At 63.0% G+C, this 19,191-nt stretch overlaps 5 protein-coding genes across 6 annotated transcripts in view; 2 read left to right on the top strand and 3 right to left on the bottom strand.

The window, feature by feature from the left end:
• The window catches only part of HSPG2 (heparan sulfate proteoglycan 2), a 28,942-nt gene extending 27,190 nt beyond the window's left edge, over positions 1–1,752 (bottom strand). The window contains 1 exon segment of the mRNA XM_065738246.1: positions 1,683–1,752. Within this exon segment, the coding sequence (XP_065594318.1) occupies positions 1,683–1,730 (48 nt within the window). The 5' untranslated portion in view covers positions 1,731–1,752.
• Positions 1,753–2,734: 982 nt separating this feature from the next.
• Positions 2,735–5,413, top strand: CELA3B (chymotrypsin like elastase 3B). The gene is made up of 8 exons (XM_065738253.1): positions 2,735–2,805; positions 2,888–2,967; positions 3,372–3,469; positions 3,603–3,737; positions 3,816–3,952; positions 4,502–4,647; positions 4,726–4,878; positions 5,343–5,413. Exons 1-8 carry the CDS (start codon positions 2,766–2,768, stop codon positions 5,361–5,363), a joined length of 810 nt encoding a protein of 269 aa, XP_065594325.1. The 5' UTR covers positions 2,735–2,765; the 3' UTR covers positions 5,364–5,413.
• A 1,340-nt stretch (positions 5,414–6,753) lies between these two features.
• Positions 6,754–9,740, top strand: TMEM269 (transmembrane protein 269). 2 transcript variants are annotated; one of them, XM_065738222.1, is made up of 7 exons: positions 6,781–6,805; positions 7,744–7,788; positions 8,248–8,395; positions 8,466–8,563; positions 8,636–8,779; positions 8,848–9,048; positions 9,172–9,740. In XM_065738222.1, exons 1-7 carry the CDS (start codon positions 6,781–6,783, stop codon positions 9,279–9,281), a joined length of 771 nt encoding a protein of 256 aa, XP_065594294.1. In that variant the 3' UTR covers positions 9,282–9,740. The 2 variants fall into 2 exon arrangements, with proteins under 2 accessions (XP_065594293.1, XP_065594294.1); XM_065738221.1 differs by lacking the exon at positions 7,744–7,788 and having other exon boundaries at positions 6,754–6,805.
• Positions 9,741–9,742: 2 nt separating this feature from the next.
• SVBP (small vasohibin binding protein) lies at positions 9,743–10,864 on the bottom strand. The gene is made up of 2 exons (XM_065738223.1): positions 10,679–10,864; positions 9,743–10,598 (listed from the first exon to the last, which is right to left on the bottom strand). Exons 1-2 carry the CDS (start codon positions 10,793–10,795, stop codon positions 10,512–10,514), a joined length of 204 nt encoding a protein of 67 aa, XP_065594295.1. The 5' UTR covers positions 10,796–10,864; the 3' UTR covers positions 9,743–10,511.
• A 381-nt stretch (positions 10,865–11,245) lies between these two features.
• On the bottom strand, positions 11,246–14,361 carry LOC136049739 (E3 ubiquitin-protein ligase TRIM62). Its single transcript, XM_065738220.1, has 6 exons — positions 14,251–14,361; positions 13,280–13,714; positions 12,531–12,626; positions 12,158–12,414; positions 11,976–12,091; positions 11,246–11,894 (listed from the first exon to the last, which is right to left on the bottom strand). The coding sequence occupies exons 2-6, from the start codon at positions 13,685–13,687 to the stop codon at positions 11,344–11,346; spliced, it is 1,428 nt and encodes a 475-aa protein (XP_065594292.1). The 5' UTR covers positions 13,688–13,714; positions 14,251–14,361; the 3' UTR covers positions 11,246–11,343.
• Between the last annotated feature and the right edge of the window lie 4,830 nt (positions 14,362–19,191).

Genomic DNA, 19,191 nt, shown 5'->3' with positions numbered 1-19,191 from the left:
TGTGCAAACAACAGCGGGTGGATTAAGCGGGCACTGCGCGGGGCCCGGGGGGGTGGGATTTACCCACACAATGGATGTGTATGCCCCCCCCCGCCCCCATGTGGCCCAGACGGCGGCACCCCAAAATAACCTGTGGGGGGGGGGGTGGGGGGTGCAGCCGGGGAAACTGAGGCATGAGGCTTTGCCTGCACGCACCAGGTTGGAGGGCTGCTCCCGTCCGTGTGCCCATGCATGAACTGAGCTGCGGGTGCTCTGCTGCAGCTCCCCGCGCACGCACTGCGTCGGGGCACAGTGCACTGTGCCCCCATAGGTGGGAGCTGCCCCCCCCCCCCAGCTGCCGGGCGGTGGGGACAGACGCCAGCAGGGCGCGGGGGGGGGGGGGGGGGGGTCGGGAGGGCCGTGTCCCCTCTCGGGTTTCCGGAAGCGGGTCCGGGCTCCCGCCCGGCCGGACACCGCCGCTCACATTTTCCATCTGCCATCCCACAATCCCGCCCGGAGCCGCGGCCGGGCCTGGGGGAGCAGGAGAGGAGGAAGAGGAAGAGGAGGAAGCACCACCCCGCTGTCACGTCCGCCGGCGCCACGTGCGGCTCCGCTCGACGCCCCAAAGGGGGGGGAGGGTCCCCCCCCCCACTACCCCCTCAGCCTGGCCCCCCCTGCGTGGCGAGGAAGAGGAGGAAGCGGGGGTGACGCAGCACAGGAAGGCCCAGCCTGGAGGGGCCGGGAATAATAACCGGGGGGGGGGGGGGGGGGGTTATTAATAGCCGCCCCCCCCCCGGCCCCATTGTTTCCCCAAGGCCAAGAGCTGGTGTTCCCCCCTCTGTCCCTCCCCGCACCGCTTCCTCCCGAGGGCCGAGGGGGGGGGCAGTGCACAGCTGGACGGGACGCCCCTGGGGGGACCAACAGCTGCGTGACCCCCCCCGCCGCCCCCCCAGCGATATGGGGGCGAAACAGCTGCGGGTGGGAGCGCTCGGCCGGGGACACTGTGGGGGGGTAACGGCGTCGGGGGGGGGGGGAAAGGGGGGGGTGCATTCCTCCCCGCTCGGCATTGCCTAATTTATCCCGATTCGGGCCCCCCCGCGCCCGCGCGGCCCGGCCGGGCCTTCTTTGGCCATATGAGCGAACCCCCCCGTGTGCCCCCCCCATCCCCACGCGGGGGGGGCCGTGCCAGCATGGCCCCGAGCAGAAAGGCGCTCTGTTCTCCGCCGCCCCGGGCACCGTCCCAGCCCCACACCTCCCCCCCAGCACGCACAGACACGGGGTGGGGGGGGTGGCGGGCGACCCACAGCGCCTTTGTGCCCCCCCCACCCGACGGGACCCCCCCACAGAGCCCGCCGGGCGTATTTCGGGAGCGCTATTTTTGCATTCCGCCGTCACCCGGTAAATATAGAGTGGGTGCGACTTAAGAGAGTGTGGGGGGTGGGGGGGGCAGCGCCCCAAAAACAGCGAGACACCCCCCACCCCACCGCCACCCGCGGAGGGTCACGTGGGGGAGACGCCAGACCCCCGTTCCTAAACGGGACGGGACCCCAGCGGGGACCCCACCTCCTCCCCGGGACCGCGCCGCTCCCGGCCCACGCGGGACTCCATCCCCTCCCTCCCCCCGGACCCCAACTACGGGACGGGACGGTGCTCGCCCCCCTCTCCCTTCCCCCCCCCGCCCCCGGTGCCGCCCCCCGACTCACTCCGAGCGCCGCGAGCAGCAGCAGCGCGGCGGGCACCGGCCGCCCCATCGCCCCGCTCCGCTCCGGCCCCGCTCCGCGCCCCGGCCCCGCTCCGCCCCGCCGCGCTGTGCCTCTGGGCGGGGCCGGCGGGAAACGCGCCCACGGGGAAACGGGGCACGGGGTGGGAGCGTGGGGTCGGCGCGCCGGGGTCACATGGGGGCATCTCCGGGAGCGGGGCCGCGTGGGGACGCCCGGCGGCACCGACACGCGCGGATCTGCGTGGGGGTCCACCCCCGCGCGTGGGGGGGGGGGGGAACGAGGGGACACCGCTGGGGCAACTGCCCATGAGGACACCGGGGGGCGGGAGGGCGGCCCCGGAGCTGTGGGGCGCAGTGGGGCCGTCGCAGATGCTGCCCCTTCATGCAACCCTGCCGCCCCATCTCCCCTATGCACTGCCCTGCAGCACCCATAGGTGTGCCCCCCACCCCCCCCCGCTCTTGTCACCCCCACAACCTATCGACCCACAGCTCCTCTATGTGGGGTACCGAGGGGGGCACAGGAGCACTGCATAGAGCTCTGCTTAGAGCTGTGGGTGTGCAAGGGACGTAGGGACGGTAGGGGACATGGGGGGCTATGAGGGTGTGGGGGTGACAAGAGCACGGGGGGGAGCACTGCTGGTGCTCAGAGGGGGCAGCTATGGGGGCTGTGGGGCAGCACATTGGATAGATGGGGCCATGGGGGTGCAGGAAGAGGCTGTGCAGGGACTGCGTGGGGGCGGTGACGGCCCCCACATCCGTGCATGCCCCCCCCCAAGGCTGGGCGTTAATGGTTAACCCCGGCCCCACACCTGCACGGCTCCCATGGGGTAGCACCCCGCTGTGCCCCCCACGGGGTGCTGGCACACCATCCCCGCCCCCCCGCCCCTTCCAGCACTGTGCCCACAGGGACAGCTCGCAGCCCCGACCCCATAGGGCCACCCCACACCACCCAGCTGGGCACCGGCTGCCCGCTCCCAGGGGCGGCCTTGGGCCGGGGAGGGTCCCGATAAGGGGGGGATTTAAGGCCGGCAGGCACCCCGTGCCACCTGGCCGAGCCCTGAGCACGATGCTGGTGCTCCTCATCCCCGTGCTGCTGCTGGCCGGAGGTAAGCTGCCCCCAGAACCGCTGTCGTCTCCACTTTGGGGTCCGGGTGCCCCCCCCCCCGTTGACAATCGCCCTTTGTGCAGGCTGCCGTGCTGCCGTGCTGCCGGACAGCTCACGCGTGGTGAACGGGCAGGATGCGCTGCCATACAACTGGCCATGGCAGGTGAGCGGTGTGGGGGGATGGGTTGGGGTTGGGGTTAGGTTTAGGATTAGGGTTAGGGTTAAGGTTGGGCTTAGCATTGGGGTAGTTGTTGGGATTAGTGTTGGGGTTAGTGTCAGGGTTGGAGCTGGGGTTGGGGTTGGGGTTGGGCTTAGGGTTACTGTTCGAGTTGGGGCTGGTGTTGGGTTAGGATTAGGGTTAGGGTTAGTGTCAGGGTTGGGGTTGGGGTTATGGTGAGGACTAGGCTCAGAATTAGGCCTACAGTTATGGTTGGGGTTATCACTGCATAGTTCTGCTTCGGGTTGGGGTTATGGTTAGAGTCAGGCCTAGGGCTATCGTTAGGGTTTGGGTTAGGGTTGTTTAGGGGTCAGGGATGGGGGCACCACGCTGACCCCACGGCCTTGCAGATCTCACTGCAGTATGAACGCGATGGAACCTTCCGGCACACCTGCGGGGGAACCCTCATCACACCCAACTGGGTGATGACGGCCGCACACTGCATCTCGTGAGCCGTGCGCCGCAGGGTGGGGCGCAGGGGGGGGTGGGGTGCAGCGCTGAGGGGCTGAGGGTGCACAGAGGTTGTTATGGGGCGGGATGGGCAGCCCCATGCATCAGTGGGCGCGCTGTCCCCTCGGCAGCTCCACGCTCACCTACGAGGTGGTGCTGGGCGAGTACGACATGAGCTCCACCGAAGGCCCTGAGCAGCGCATCCCCGTCACCGCTGATGACATCTTCGTGCACCCCAAGTGGAGAAGCTACTGCGTGGCCTGTGGGTGAGTGGGGCCCCGCGGCGCGGGGCTGCTGTCCCCAGCGGGGGACCTCACCCTCCCGACACGTGTCCCTGCACGCAGCAATGACATCGCCCTGCTGAAGCTGCGCAGCAACGCCGTGCTCAACAACCACGTGCAGACGGGGAGGCTGCCGCCTGCAGGCACCGTGCTGCCCAACGGATACCCCTGCTACCTGAGCGGATGGGGGCGGCTGAGCAGTGCGTGCCGGGACGGGGGGAGGGGCGGAGGGAGAGGGGAGGGGATGGGGCGTGGAGGGAACAGTGGGAGGCTGGTTTGGGAGGGGAAAGGATGGATGGATGGATTCGGGATGGAGGGATGTGGGATGGATGGATGGATGGAAGGAAGGAAGGAAGGAAGGATGGTTGCGTATTTATATGGTACCTTTATGGTAAGGGTGACGGACCACTGGAACAGGTTACCTAGAGAGGTTGTGGAGTCTCCTATGGAGATATTCAAGACCCGTCTGGATGCCAACCTGTGCCACCTATTGTAGGGAACCTGCTTTAGCAGGAGGGTTGGACTCGATCTCTTGAGGTCCCTTCCAACCCCTGCAATTCTGTGATTCTGTGTGGGATGAATATGCAATGGACATGGGATGGATGGATGGATGGATGGATGGATGGATGGATGGATGGATGAGTGGGCACAGATAGACATGGAATAGATGTGGGATGGCTGAGGCTGGTGAGCAGGATGCTGGGTACAGTGTTGTCCACCAAGGTCCCTAACGCAGTCCCTATTGCCAGCGGGAGGACCATTGCCAGACAAACTTCAGGATGCTCTGATGCCCGTGGTGGACCACGAGCAGTGCACACAGCCTGACTGGTGGGGCAGTCTTTCCATCCGCACCACGATGATCTGTGCTGGTGGTGCTGAGCAGGCTGGCTGCAATGTGAGTGCTGTGCTGCACACAACCGCCACAAGGGGGTTGGAGCACCCCAAACCATCCTGACCCCCATCCTGTCCCCAGGGCGACTCAGGCGGCCCCCTGAACTGCCAGGCTGAGGATGGGCACTGGGAGGTGCACGGCATCGCCAGCTTTGTGTCTGCACTGGGCTGTGACACTCCTAAGAAGCCCACTGTCTTCACCCGTGTCTCTGCCTTTGAGGACTGGATTGCTGAGGTAGACACTGTGTGCTGGGATGGTGGGGTGTTGGGGTGTGGGGATGGTGGAACAGGCAGGGAGTGGGGTACCGGGGTGCCAGGGGGCTGGGGTGCTGGGGTGTTGGTGTGATGGGATGCTGGCACATTGGAATGTTGGCACGTTGGGATGCTGGTGAGTTGGGCTGCTGAGGGAGTGGGCTGCTGGGGTGCTAGGGCACTGGGGTGCTGGGGTGTTGGAATGCTGGGGAGTTGGGATATTGAGGTGTTGGGGTTCTGAGATGTGAGAATGCTGGAACACTGGTTTGTCAGAGTACCAAGGTGTCAAGGTGTCAGGGTGTTGGGGTACCAGTGTGCCAAGACACAGGGGTGTCCCAGTGCCAGGGCTGCTGGGCTGCTGAGGTGTTGGGGTACCAGGGTGCCATGATGCTCTGATATCGGGGTGCCAAGCTGCCGAGCTCCCCCTGAGCCACTTCTCTCTCCCAGACCATAGCGAACAACAGCTGAGAGGGGCAGCAGCGACCTCCCTGTGTCACAGCATGCAAATAAACCTGCAGAGCTGGCACTGCGTGTCCCATGTGCTGGAGGGAGAGTGGGGGGGGCACACATGGTGCACTGCTGGGCACGCACCAGGTGAGAGCGGCCGCATTGCCAGCAGATGGCACTGGCACAGCGGGCACAGGCAGTGCGGCGGCACCGCGGGGGTGGGCACATGAGAATGCCATGCATCGTGGGAAGGGTCCCCTCACGGTCCTGCGGTGCCATGGGAGTGGGCACCCAGAGATGTCCAGATAACGTGGGGGTGGGCACGAGGTGCTCCGATGCCACAGTGATGGGCTCCAACCTCTACCCGAAGGCACCTGAAGCCGTGGGGGTGGTTGCCCCAGAAAGTGCCACAGGAACGTGCACCCGACACCTGGGCCCTATGGAACAGGCGCCCCGAGGTGCTCCTATGCCATGGGGAGGGGTCCCCTCTCAGTGTCCCGGTCTGTTCACATGGCCGTGGCAGCAGCTCCGTGCCCGGCTCTCGCCTCCTGCCCTCCCGGCCCGGCCGTATCCTCGCAACCACCATCCACAGCGCGTGACCGGGAACAAAGGGCCCTTTGACGGTGCCCGGCACACATGGGGCCCCCGCTCCCCCCCATCCCACCCCATCCCATTGGAGCCCCACATCCCTGCGGGGACGGGGCCACCCTGAGCCCAGTGGAAAATCCCCATCACGTCCCACTGCAGGCGTGGGGCTGCAGGGTTTTATGGGCCCCTGTGATCGTGCAGGGGACCTTTGCTCCCCAGGGGGGCCCTTTGCTCTGGCTGCTGAGGCCAGCCCAGCTCGTGACACCCTTGTGCAAGCGGTGCCGCCCGTACGAGGCTGGGACAGGTGGGTGGGCTGGGCAGGGGGCAGCTGGAATGGGTGCTGTGAGCCTGGCATGAATGCTGCACGGCTGATGTGGGTGCTGCGAGGCTGCTATGGGTGGTGCAAAGTTCTGCAAGGCTGGCACAGCTGGCGCGAGGCTGTTATGGGTGCTGTGAGACTGCCATGGGTGGTGCAAACTTGGCATGGGTGCTGCACGCTTGGCATGGGCGCTGAGAGCCTGGCAAGGGCAGCGTGGGGCTGGTATGCACACCATGAGCCTGGCTTGGGAACTTTGATCCTGGCACAGGCGCTGCAGGGCCTGGCACAGCTCCTGCGAGGCTGGCGTGGACACTGTGAGCCTGGCACGGGCACGCGGCCGTGCAGCCCCGGGCGGCCCCTCCCTCGCCATGGTGCCAGCCGCCTCCAAAAACCCCCGTGTCCTCTGGCCGGACCCACCCCCACGGGTGACTCAGCCCGTTCCCGGCAAAGCCCGTCCCTATATAACGCGGTGTCGCCACCGTGCACCCTGCGCCCGCTCGGCCGCTACCTCAGTTTCCCCACGCCGCAGCCATGTGGATGGTGTCACCGCCGGTCGGTAAGTTCTGCTTTGATGCCGCGACGTCCCCTGGCCCGGCGCAAGGCTTCCCTTTGGAAAACGGCCGGTTGGGGTGTTTGGGGGTTTCCCGGGAGACGCTGGTGGGGTGAGGCTTGCAGAGGTGGGGTGGTGGGGGTGCAGCTGTTCGGGCGACGGCGCAGAGCTGCTCTGTGCACGGTTGGGTGCACTGCAGCACTGCAGACAGGGGACGGAGAGAAGTGAGAGCTGAGCCTGCTCCGCCTTCGTGCTAACCTGCCCCCGAACTCCCTGCTCGGAGCAGGTGACCCTAACACACACGGGGACAATGCGGAAAGAGACAAACCCAGGGCTTTTTTCCCCCAGAAACAGTAATAAAGAGCACTGCTGGCAGTGGGGCTGAACCCCACTCCTCCCCCACACATATATGTGTGCCTTTGGGGCTGGGAGCACCAGGACTGGGTATGGCACTGTGCGGCATTGTGATGCTGCAGAACTCGGTGCTGTGCACTGGGCACTGCTCCACTTCGGACCTGCAGCCACTTCGGTCAGACCCCAGAGTGCCGCTTTTTACCCATTTTTCCCCTCCCCACAGCACGGGGAGAGCCCAAACTCTAAGAGCACTCGGCCCCATGGAGGGGCATGGTGTGACCCAAGGGCTGAGTGCCCCCAAAACGCTGTTTCTTGCAGAAAAAAAGGGGCCAGGGGTGAGGAACCTCCCCCTGCCTGCCTCCTCAGGGTGTTTTTCCATACACACCTGCCTGGCCCCAAACCGCAGCAGTGTGGCCCGGGGTGGGGTGGCCAAAGGTCATTGGCAGCAGCACCCCCACCCCGCTCAGAAAAGAGGAATATGTGGAATATTTCCTTCCTGCAGGAGGGAGCGCGGGGACCCGGCCATGCCGGGGCGGCGGGGGGGAGCGGTTGTGGCTCTTGTTGTGCTCTGACGTGCTGTTTTCTTTCAGATGAAGGATCTCACCAGCTTGCCTGGCTTTGGGACCACGGCAAAGGCAGGGTGCAAAACACACTAGTAGGACATGACCCTAAACACTTTCTCTAAAGCGTAGCCCTATAGGTATATAAGATCAATAGAGCTTAACACTGGGGTTGGCTTTTATTCTGAGCTTGGGTTCGGCTTTTTTTTGTTTCTTTGTTTGTTTGGTTTTCTCTTTTTTTTTTGTTGTTATTTTTTGTTATTTTGGAAGCGTTTTACTTTCTCCTTCGCCTCCCGCGGGCGGACAGAGGCAGGGGCTTGCACAACCCGGTCTGGGGAGCAGTGCAGGAGCAGGAGGAGGAGGAGGGGGAAAGCGCTGCGCGAACCCTCCTGCCCACAACCCTCCACCGTCCCCTTCCCAGAGCCGGAGGGGGACAGAGGGGGCCCGGCCCCCAGCACCGACCTGCTACCTCGGGCGCTTAAACAGCTTCCGGCCCCAACCTGTGCCCCTGACCGGCGTCTTGGTGCCCCACAGGTGTCTTCCAGTACGCCAAGAAGCTGTTCCTGAGCAGGCGAGCGGGGCGGGCGCAGGCGCTGGAGTTCATCCGGAAAAATGCGGCCAACGCTCTCTCCATGGCAAACCTGATCGTGGGGCTCTCGTCCATCCTCTGCAGCCTCAACAGGTGGGGGACACACAGACCGAGGGGGCAGGCAGGGAAAGCGGCCCGGGGCTGACAGCTCTCTCCCCCACAGGCAGTACCACTGCTCCTGCTGGCTGCTGCTGCTGGGTTTCCTGCTCGATTTGGCCGACGGAGCCGTCGCCCGGCAGCTCAACGCCTGCTCAGCGCTGGGTGAGCCCGAGGGCCGGGGATGGGCCGGGGTTGCCGGCCGCCGGCCGCCCCTCACCCACTCACCTCCCGCAGGAGCCAAGCTGGATGACTTCGCCGACTTCACATCCTTTGGGCTGGCCACGGCACTACTGCTGCAGCCGCGCGGCGTGCTGGATGGGCTGCTGGCCATCGCCTACGTGCTGGCCGTCTTCGCCCGCCTCTGCTTCTTCTCCAGCGGTAAGGCTCGGGGCTCATGGGGCTGGGCACCCCGCTGGGCTCCGAGCTGAGTGCGTGGCACCCTGCAGGGATCCCCTTCACCTACCGGGGCTTGCCGTGCCCCTATGCCTCCTCGCTGCTGGCCAGCACCTTCCTGCTGACGGGCGGCCACGTCACGCTGCTGCGCGTTGCTGCCATCGCCACGGCCCTCTTCATGGTGGACCGCGGCTTCTACCCCCACGACAAGGTGCTGGAGTCACAGAGCTGGAAGAAGGCGATCTACGCCGGAGGTAAGGAGCAGTGGGAAAATGCATTCTGCTTTCGCAGAGGGTGCTCAGCCCTCCCCTGGAGCAGCGACCCAGGGAGGTGTGGGCGCACCGCTCCGCCCTGAGCGCTGATGGTACCCCCTGCAGGCATCGCTGCTGTCCTGTTCTCACCTACAACGGTTGCTCCCATCTACTTCCTCGCCTGGTCGGTGTCGTACATCATATTCCCCTTTGCCATCTGGAGCTGCAAAACCTAAGGGCCAAGTGACAGCAGCCCCGGAGAGGACCGCTCCACCTTAACCTCCACTTAATGCATAGTAAAGCTCTCCTCTGCCTCACTCTCTGGTGCCAGCGCCGGGCTGTCTCACCCCCCCCATCTTCATCATCTCTTCCTGTGGAGGACAGCCAAAGCAGCAGACTCCAAACCCAGCAGGCGCAGCACTACAGCCCCAGAAGGTTTCCTACTGTGGTGGAGCCTGCTTAGAAAACAGCTGAGCTCCCGCAGAGGGGAACTCCTGGAGCCAGCAGAACCCAGGCCGGGCTCCAACCTGCCCTGCACACCCGTATCCCAGCCAGAAGAACAACAGCCCTGCACCAGAGCTCAGCCCCCTTCCCGGGGTACCACTCCCCGGGTGCCAGTCCCACCAGCTGGGACGCGGACGGCGATGGCGGTGCAACCAATGCATTCCCATTGTACATAGTAATTTATTGCGAGGGCGCCCAAATCCTCACCACGAGGAGGAAGCAGCCCCTGCTGCAGGCAGCCCAGGGAGGGTTGGGAGACGGCCACCGATCACACCTGAGGGTGCCCCTCTTCCTTGCAAAACACGGCCCTGAGTGCCCCGGTATTTATTTCTGACACGTCACCATAGGGAAATAACATCTGAAACGTGTTCTTTCTTCCTTTCTGCGCCCGGCTGATGAGGTGTGGGAGGGAGGAAGGAATGTGGAAGGGAAAAGTGGAACCTGAAACCCACGGGCTGAACTCTCTGGAAATAAAAAAGCTGCACAACAGCGGCGAGCTGCCCGCGGCCGAGAGCGGGGCGTGTGGGCGGGGGGAGGAAGCGAAGGTCAGACCTCGGCGAGCAGCAGAGGAAGCGGAGCAGATCAGCGGCTCCACGGCCCCAGGAGATCCTGCAGTGCCAGCAGCTGCGGGCGGACACAAAGACCCCGAGAGCCCCAGAGATACGGCTGCTGTAAACAGGCGGAGGGCCCGCGGGGTGCGGCGTGGGGCGGGCGGCCGCCGGCTGCAGCTGCTCTGGCGCAGAGCCCCGCACTGCAGGGAGGGCTCGGGCTGCTCTGCGGCCCCGGGGGAAGGCGTGCGTTCGGAGGGAGGCGGAACGACCGCCGCTTTTATTTAGAAAAAAAAAAAAGGAGGTAAAAGGAAAGCAAGAAGGGAACGACGGAGAGGAGGCGTCGATCAGGGCGAAGGCGCAGACACCGAGCTGGGAACGGCCGCCCTGAGCCGCTCCGTGCTGACCCGGCCCTCACTCGGCGCCGGCCTGCATCTGCTTGCAGAAAGCGTCGAACTGCCGCTGCTCGAGCTCCGTCATCACGCGGTTCAGCGCGTAGATCTGCGGGGGATGGAGGCACACCGCGCTGAGGCGCAGCGCGAGGCGCCGCCTGAGGCCCCGGCTCGGCCCGCCCGGCTCACCTCCGCGCGCTGCCGCTGCTTCAGCTCCTGCTGGGCCGACCGCTGCTTGGCCTTCTCCATGCGCGCCGCCGGTTCGCGGCCCTTCGGCCGCTCCTTGCGGGCCCCGCTCGGTTCCATGCCCGGCCCGGCCCGGCCCGGCGCCGCGACCGGCGGGGAGCGGCCCGCTGCAAGATGGCGGCGGCCCGGCCCCGCTTCTGCGCGTGCGCGACCGGCGAGAGCGGGAGGATAGAGCGCTCGCGGTGCCACAGCGCCCCCCGGCGGGCGGGAGGAGAGCGGCACGGGCAGCCCCGCCCGGACCGCCGCAGCTGCGCGTGCACGGCGCACATCGCGCCCCGAACTCCCGTACCCCCGTGTGCCAGCCCTGCTGGGCCACGCCTGCCCCGTCCGGCACCTCTGCACGCCCCGTGCCCCTCGGCACCATGCCGCGGTGCGGCACAGGGCAGCACGGCACAGCATACCGCACCTCGCGGCCCCTCGCCTCCAAATGCACCTTTTATTGCAGCGGCCGGAGCAGGGCCGGACCCGCGGGGCCGCGTGGAAGCACAGGACGGGGACTCCAGCCAGGATGGGGATGCCAGCCATGCCGTGCCCAGTACCCAAAGTCGGCTGCACCCCGCGGGCAGGGATGCGGCCCCGTCCCCCTGCCACCACCCCGCGGGGTCCCGCTAGATGCGGACAGTGTTGATGCGCAGTGGTTGGACGTTCTTCCCGTTGGCGTGGCTCTGCCCGGGGCTGAAGTAGGAGCACAGCTTCCCGGGGAACTTCTCCCGGAAGGTGTAGAGCCAGGACATGTCGTCGGCGTTGTAGAAGATGAGCAGCCCCTTGTCGTAGTCCAGGAAGACGCCCACCTTTTCCAGCTTGCTCTTGACATTGAGCCGCGTCCAGGGCTCGGTGCAGGCGCTGTACTGGTTCCCGTCGTGCATGACGATGCAGTAGAAGCCACGGCTGGGCTGGATCTGGATGCTGCCCTTGCGGGTGACGGCCTCGTGCGCCAGCCCGATCATCCACTGCGTCTTCTCGGACACCACCACCTCCCAGTAGTGCACGCCACCGCCAAACGCCTGTGTGCCCAGCACTGACACCTCCACGTCGAAGCGGCGCGGCGAGTCCTGCAGTGGCTGCGGGTGCAGGTTGCCATAGGCCACGATGGTGCAGTCATCAGAGAGGATGAGGCGCTGGTGGGCCGTGCCAGGATCCAGCGTCAGCGCTGCGGGCACTGAGGAAGGGCGGGCATCAGCACCCCCAGGTGTGGGGAGCACAGTGTGCCCCTCCTGACCCCCACCAGCCTCACGCTTACCTGGGTGGATGTCCTGAAAGAGAGACTTCCATATGGTGTACTGCAGCGGCCCCATGTACTTGGAGGTGGGGAAGTCCTCATAGGTCAGGTTGGTCTCGTGAATCTTCCCCTTCAGCCTGCGGGATGGGCAGCAATGGGCACAGAGCTCTGCGGGCACCCCCGGGCCCCCGGAGCCCACCCACCTCTCGGACAGGGACGCGACGCCGGCCAGGAAGGCGTGCTTGTCAGCCTCGGCCAGGCGCTCCTGCAGGATCTGGCTGCCCTCCTGCACCTTGCGCAGCTGCTGGCTGTAGCGCTGGATCTTCTGCTCGATGTCGGTCAGTGTCCGTGCCGTGTCCGCCTCCAGCTCCTCCAGCATCGCCTTCTGCCGCTCCCGCAGCAGCCGGTGCAGCCGCTCGAAGGCCTCCCCGATGGTGGCCCGCAGGCTTTTGGCCGACGACTGAGGAGGTGTGGGGCACGGCTGGGCCTCAGTGGGTCTGTCAGCATCCCAGCAGTGTGTGTGGGGAGGGAGCAGGGGAAGGGATTTGGGGCACGTCCCCACAGACTAGCTCCTACCTTGGTGTCAGCCAGCTGCCGCTTGAGGAGGTGCAGGGCCTCGGTGTGGCCTCGCTCGCTCTCCTGCAGACCCTGCAGCTGCTCCTTCAGCTCCCGCTGCAACACAGCACGCTCTGACCCTGTGCTCAACCCCAGCCCCACCACACAGCAGCAACGTTCCAAGGGGTGTGGGGAAAATGCAAAGCTTTGTGCACGCCCCACACTCAGGCAGTGCTCTGCTCCCAGCCACCAGCAGCGCGATGCTGAAGTGCTGGGAGAGCTGTGGGGCAGCTCCATAGATATCTATTGGGGTCTAAGCTGGCACTGCGATGATAGGAGCCCGTGAGGGTCAGCACATGGCAAAAAGCTGCCCCAGCACAGTGGGTTTGGGGATGGAATGGACTTGGTGCTGCTGTGAGGTGGGGTCCTGTGTGGGGCAGGAGGGGTTCTGGTCATCAATCCTCAGGGACAGCCCAGCAGAGACACATGTGGGTGGAGGGTCAGGCAGACAGACAGGTGGGTGGATGGCCACATGGTGTGGATGGATGGATGCACAGAGGAGCAGACTGCGCTTGTGGGGATAGACAGTGGGCTTGTATCAGGAGCAGCACCCCAGAGCCACATGCAAACAAGCAGAGAGAGCTCTGGCTGTCCTGCACATGGACAGACAGACACTGTGCTGCACAGTGCACACAGATGGACGGACAGAGCATCCCAGACAGTGGGAGTCGGGGGGGTGGATGTCCAGGAACAAACAGATGAACACCCACCTGCAGCTCCTCAAAGGCATCGTCCACGTTGGTGACCTGGTGCTGCTCGTGCATGGCTGGCTCATCACAGAAGAAGCAGATGACAGCGCGGTCAGTGAGGCAGAAGAGCTTCACCTTCTCGTGGTCCTTGCAGGGGAAGGGGCTGCGCTGAGCCCCCAGGATGGCGTCCAGGGGGAAGGCGCTGTAGCGCTCCACGATGTTGGCCAGCTTCAGGCTGGGGGCCAGTGTGGGCTCAGTGAAGGTGCGGCGGCACTCGGGGCAGTCGCGGGCACCCTGCGGCTCCTGGCGCACCCAGTGCTCTGTGATGCAGCGGCGGCAGAAGTAGTGCTCGCAGCCGAAGCTCACCGGGTCCTGGTAGATGCTGAGGCAGATGGAGCACAGCAGCTCGTCCTTCAGGCTGCAGGCCATGGCTGGGCCTGCAGGGGGGCAGCTGGGCTGCAAAAGGGGGGATCGAAGGGGTGAGAGCGCTGCAAGGGGGGCGGGATGAAAATGGGAGGGCTGGGGGAGAGGCTGAAATTAGCAGGACAGTTTGGTAAGGGAGTGGGGGTCAGGGTGATATGAGGTGGCTGAGGGTCAGGATGCAATGGGGAGACTGGGGGTGAGAGGATATGGAGGGTGGAGTTCAGGGTGATGGGGGAGCTGAATTAGATGTGGGTGATGCTGGAGGTCAGAGGGATACGGGGGGACTGAGGTTGGTACTGGAGATGCTGGGAGGTAAGGGGGGCGGAGGGTCAGGGTGATACAGGAGAGCCGAAGTTGTTGAGGGTGATGCTGGGGGCAGAGGGATGTGAGGGTGGGGAACGGGGGGGATTTGGGGGGTTGAGGCTGATGGGGGGTATGCTGGGGATGAGGATACAATAGGTGGGATGGGCGTCAGGGGCATACGGAAGGGCTGAGGCTGGTACTGGGGACGCGGGGGAATTCGGGGATACGGAGAGGTTAGGGGATGCTGGGGGTCGGGCTGCTGTTACCCGCGGGGCTGCAGTGGGGGCACCCAGCGCTGAGGCCGCACCCGGACGGACCGGGTTCGAATCCCGCCCCCGGCTCCGCGCCCCGCCGCCTTCAGGGCCCGGGTTCGAGGCCTCACCCCGCCGCAGCCGCCGCCGCTGCCGCTGCCCACTGCCGTGCCCGGGTTGAGCGGACCCGCCGCCGCCGCACACACCGCTCCCCGCCGCGCCGGGCGGGGGGTGGGCGAGGAGAAGGGGGCGGGGACGCGCCGCACTTCCTGCCTTCCCCTCTCCCCCCCCCCCGCTCGCAGCCACAGTGGTACCGCCCCGCCCCATTGTCCCCCGCGCGGCGCGGCCCTGCGGCGCGTACCACCGCCCGGCGGGGGGAGCTCTTAAAGGGGCCGCGCCCCCTCCCTCCCTCCGCCGGTCCCGAGCTCTCCCCCGCCGTGTTATTATCCCTGACAAGACACAGGGGACGGGCGGTGGGCGGCAGGGGGGGGAGCACTGGCGCAGCGCTGAGGAGCTCGGCCGCCGGCGTCCTAGCAGCGCAGGTGTCACCCCCTTAATTCTGCACAGCCCCCTAATTCAGAGTTGTGCCCCAATTCAGCATTGTCCCCAAGTTCAATACGGTCCCCACGTTCAGTGCTGTCCCTAAACTGAAGCAGTGATTCCAAATACAATACTGACCCCAAATTCGTCCCTAAACGGAAGCAATGTCCCCAAATTCTGGATTGTCCGCATCATCCCTAACCCAAATAATTGTGCCCAGATTTAGCATCATTCCTGAAACGAAGCATTATTATGCAGCGACATCCCCAAATTCCACATCATTCCAAAACTCTGTGTTGTCCCTACACCGAATCCTCGCCCCCAACATTCAACATCATCCCTAAACCGAAGCATTGTCCCCAAACAACGATGGGGGTGTACCGGGGGCGTCTCCCCTTCCTGTGTCCCCCACCCCATGGGAGGAAGGACGGGGACACTCGGGGGCAGCACAAAGCCGCCCCACAGCTGGCCGGCAGCCAACACCAACACGGCAGCACTGAGCTTCCCCCAGCCCCCCCCATAGGCGGAATGACCGCCCGCTTTGTTCCTGCCCGGGTGGGAGGACGGCCCCGAAGGCTGGAAAAGCAGAGAGGGAAAAAAAAAAACCCCGACCACAGGGGTTTGTTATTTCTGCCCGTGTTTCTGCGGGAGGAATGCAGGGCTGCTCGTCCTGCCAGGACCTGCTGGGGATGGGAGAAATTTGGAATTAAATCATCAAAGAGCCGGCGGGGCGGGGAAGGGGTGGCCCGGCTGGCATCGTACCTGCATTACACCTACCCCAGATTCAACCCTAACCCCAACACTAACCTTAACCCTAACCCAAATCCAAACTGTTACCCAAAGCTCAACCATAATCCCCACCCAAACCCTTACCCCTACCTCAATCCTAACCCTAACCCTTACCCTAACCCCAACTCCAACCCCAATCCCAATCCTAACCCTAATCCCAATCCCAACCCTAACCCTAATCCCAGCCCCAAATCCAACTCCAACCCCAACCCTAACCACAACCTCAATCTCAGCCCCAACCCCAACTCCAACTCTAACCCCAATCCCAGCCTCAGTCTTCCAACCCCAACTGCAATCCCAACCCTGACCCCAAACTCCAATCCCAGCTCCAACCCCTATCCCAACCCCAACTCCAAACCTAACCTCAGCCCCAACCCCAACTCCAAGCCAACCCCAAATGCACTGCCTGTTGTGGGCTGGACCCAGCAGCAGCACTGTGGGTTTGGGGTTGGATTTGGGTGTTTCATTGACCCCTGTCCTCTATCTTCCCCTGACTCAGTTTCCCCATCAGCACCCAGGGGAGGAACCCCAGACCAATGGGCACCACCTGTGTTCCCCCCAAACCTACAGGCAGCACTTTACCCTCAGCCAAGTGGGGTTTGTTTATGGGGTAAATCATAGGGACATGCCTGGGAAACTTGATCAGTGCAGAATCTGAGCCCATGAACACATAGGATGCTGCAGGTTTGTGGGCTGTGGGGTTAAGGTTTGTGATATGGTTAGGGTTAGGGTTAGGTGCTAAGGTTGGTTTAAGTGTAAGGGTTTGGGTTGAGGTTGGTTAGGGTTAGAGCTCGTTAGGTTCAGGGTTAGCATTCATCTTATGTTAAGGGTGAGTGTTTGGGTTTAGTCTTAGGGTTTGGGTTTGTCTTAGGGGTTTTGATTTGGGCTTGGGTTAGAGGTTGGATTTGGATTAAGGTTAGGCTTAGGGTTTAGTTTTGGGTTAGGCTTAGCATTAATGTTAGGGTTAGGTTTGGGGTTGGTTGGGATTAAAGTTGATTAGGTTTAGAGTTAAAGTTTAGGTTTTCTGTTAGGCTTAAGATAAGGTTTAGGATTAAGGTTAGAGTTAGGGTTTTAGAGTTAGGGTTTTAGGGTTAGGGTTACAGTTAGACTTGGTGTTAGGGTTAGGGTAAAGCTTAGAGTATGGGTTTGGTTAATTATTTTGTTAAGGATTCTTCATAGAGTCCAGATAGGGAAACTTGACCAATGTAGGCATGAGCCCATGAGGAACCAGGATGGCTGAGGGTTGTCACAAGACTGCTGGGTTCAGGGTTAGGGTCTGTGATATGTTTAGGGTTAGTGATACCTTCAGGGGTAGCATAATAGTTGGTTATAGGTAATCATAGGGACTGGACTAAGAAACTTGGGCAACGCGGAACTTCTGCTGATGGAACACTATGGGATGACCAGGAGATGCCACAGAGGCTGCAGGGTCATCCACTGAAGCTCCATCAGGAGCAGGGTTCCCCCTGTGCACGCCCCACTGCTCATTAGCCACCTTCATTAGTGCCACAGGAAGGGAAGTGCTCCCTGCCGGAGCCTTGTTTTGGGTGAGACTGGGGCTGCGAGGATGAAAGGAAACTGCACATCAGGGCGTGTGTTAGGGCAAACAGGGAAATTAATCCCAGTTAATTGTTAAATTGGCTTCGTTATCTCCTGCTAACCCTCATGTGAGCAGCAGGCAGGCACATGCTGCAGTCGGTGAGTCGAGAGCATGCATCCCCTGCTTTTTTGGGTCACGTTCTTCTGCATCTGGGAGCTGGTGAGGAAGAGGAGGGACCAGGAATCTGTGTTAGGGTTGGGGTTAGGATTAGGGTTAGGTTGGGGTTAGGTTTGAGATTGGGGTTAGGGTTTGGTTTGGTGTTAGGGTTACAATTAGGGTTAGGATCAGGGTTAGGGTTCGGATTTGGTTTGGTTAGAGGTAGGGTTATGGCTGGAAGGGGCCATCAGAAACTGAGTCACCCCTGGGAGGGAGCGGAGTGTGCGTGAGCTGGGAAGCATCACTGTGGGTTGCACGAGCGCTCAGTTCTGTGCCGCGTGCCTTGCACAGTGTGCCATGCCCGGAGGACACCGTCAGGAAGGGAGGCCCCCAAACCGCTGGAATTTTCCCTGCTGGTTCAAAGGGTGCTGCTGGGGGTGCAGGCGGGGAGGGCAGGCTGGGACAGGCCGGCTCCCAGCAGCACAGCAGGTTCCAGCTTCACCAGACAGATGTGCGGGGCTGGGAGCTGCGTGCTTGGGGCAGGTGAAGTTTTGGGGCTCTCCTTCCCACGGTGCTGCAAAGCCAAGATATTCCCGGGGTGGGTCAGGGCACGGGCAGCACGGGGGATGCTGGATGAGCCCACACCACCTGGGTTTGGGGACCTGCTTGTTCCTGCACTGTGCTTCGAGAGCCGCTGTGCTGCTGCCATCGGAGCAGGATGCGGTCCCGTTGCTGCTCTGTGCAGCTGTGGGCTCTTCTCTTTGTGGGTTGGGATGTCAGGGGTTTTGCCCCGGGGCACCCGGGGTCTCCAGGAACGTGCCCGGGAATCCCACAGCCCTCCAGGAGGCACAAAGCCTCGCTGCGCTGGCGCTTTTCATCGCCTAAGTGCTTTGCAAACATTAACTAATTAATCCTAATTAACTCGTTGCCTAATTATAACCAAATGTCCCGCCCACTTACAGGGGGAGAAGGGAAACAAGCGCACAGCCGCCTTCTTTCACCCAATCGCCCCAAACCTCTGCGAGTCCCCAGCCAGCAGCTGCAGGGACACACACACAGTTCTCAGTGCTTTTGGGCCGAGTGCTTTCACCCCATCAGTGCCAGGGTGAGGAACCCACGCCGCGGCACTTCCACGCTCCCACCTCCGGCACTGCCCACCCACCCTCGCGCTCACGCGGACGCCCGTGAGTCATTGCCTGTGAGCTCATGTGCGTCCCCCGCTTGGGAAACACCTCGGGAAGTGCTGCACCGACTTGTTCCAGCCCTCACCACTGCCTGCTGGGATTATTTGCCTCTTGCACAAGTTCTCGTGGGGCGTTGCAGGGAGTGCTCTATGGGGCAGGGACTGTCCGTGCAGGTTGATGGCTCTGCTGCCGGACTCAGCCCAGCGCTCACTCTCCAGCCCCACTTGTTCGAAACAGAGAGATTTCTTGCAAATAAAAGGAAAAAAAAGGAGGTTAGGATGGATGGAGGCACTTCCCAGAGGATTTCCGTTTGGTGCCTGCTACTGCCACCGGTTGGGACAAAGCAGGGCTGCCCAGCACCAAAGGGCTCAACGTGGTTCTCATGGCCAACCTGGAAGGGCGACTGCTTAGGGACATGGGAGGTTGACTGCGCAGCTGGGTTTTCCCATGTAACTTCCATGCCACACTGCTTTCCTGGCAAACTTCCCCAGACCAGTCCCTATGAACAACCTTAATCCTAATCAATCCTACCCCTACAATTACCCCAATCAAAACTCTAAACCAAGCCCTGCCCTTACACCAAATGCAAACCCTAACCCTAAAACTAATCCTAACCCTAACCCCGAACTTAATCCCAATTGTAAATCTAACCCTAACCTTACTGTAAATCTAACCCCAACTCCAGCACTAACCCTCAACCTAACCTGAAGCCCAACCAAAACCCTAATCCTAATACAAGCCACAACC

Source organism: Cyrtonyx montezumae, unplaced genomic scaffold, assembly GCF_038088225.1.
Source record: "Cyrtonyx montezumae isolate F1298 unplaced genomic scaffold, pur_monq_1.0 scaffold_21, whole genome shotgun sequence".
Classification (NCBI taxonomy): domain Eukaryota; kingdom Metazoa; phylum Chordata; class Aves; order Galliformes; family Odontophoridae; genus Cyrtonyx; species Cyrtonyx montezumae.
Note: the sequence above shows the minus strand (reverse complement) of the source record. Positions and strands in the feature narration are given on the sequence as shown.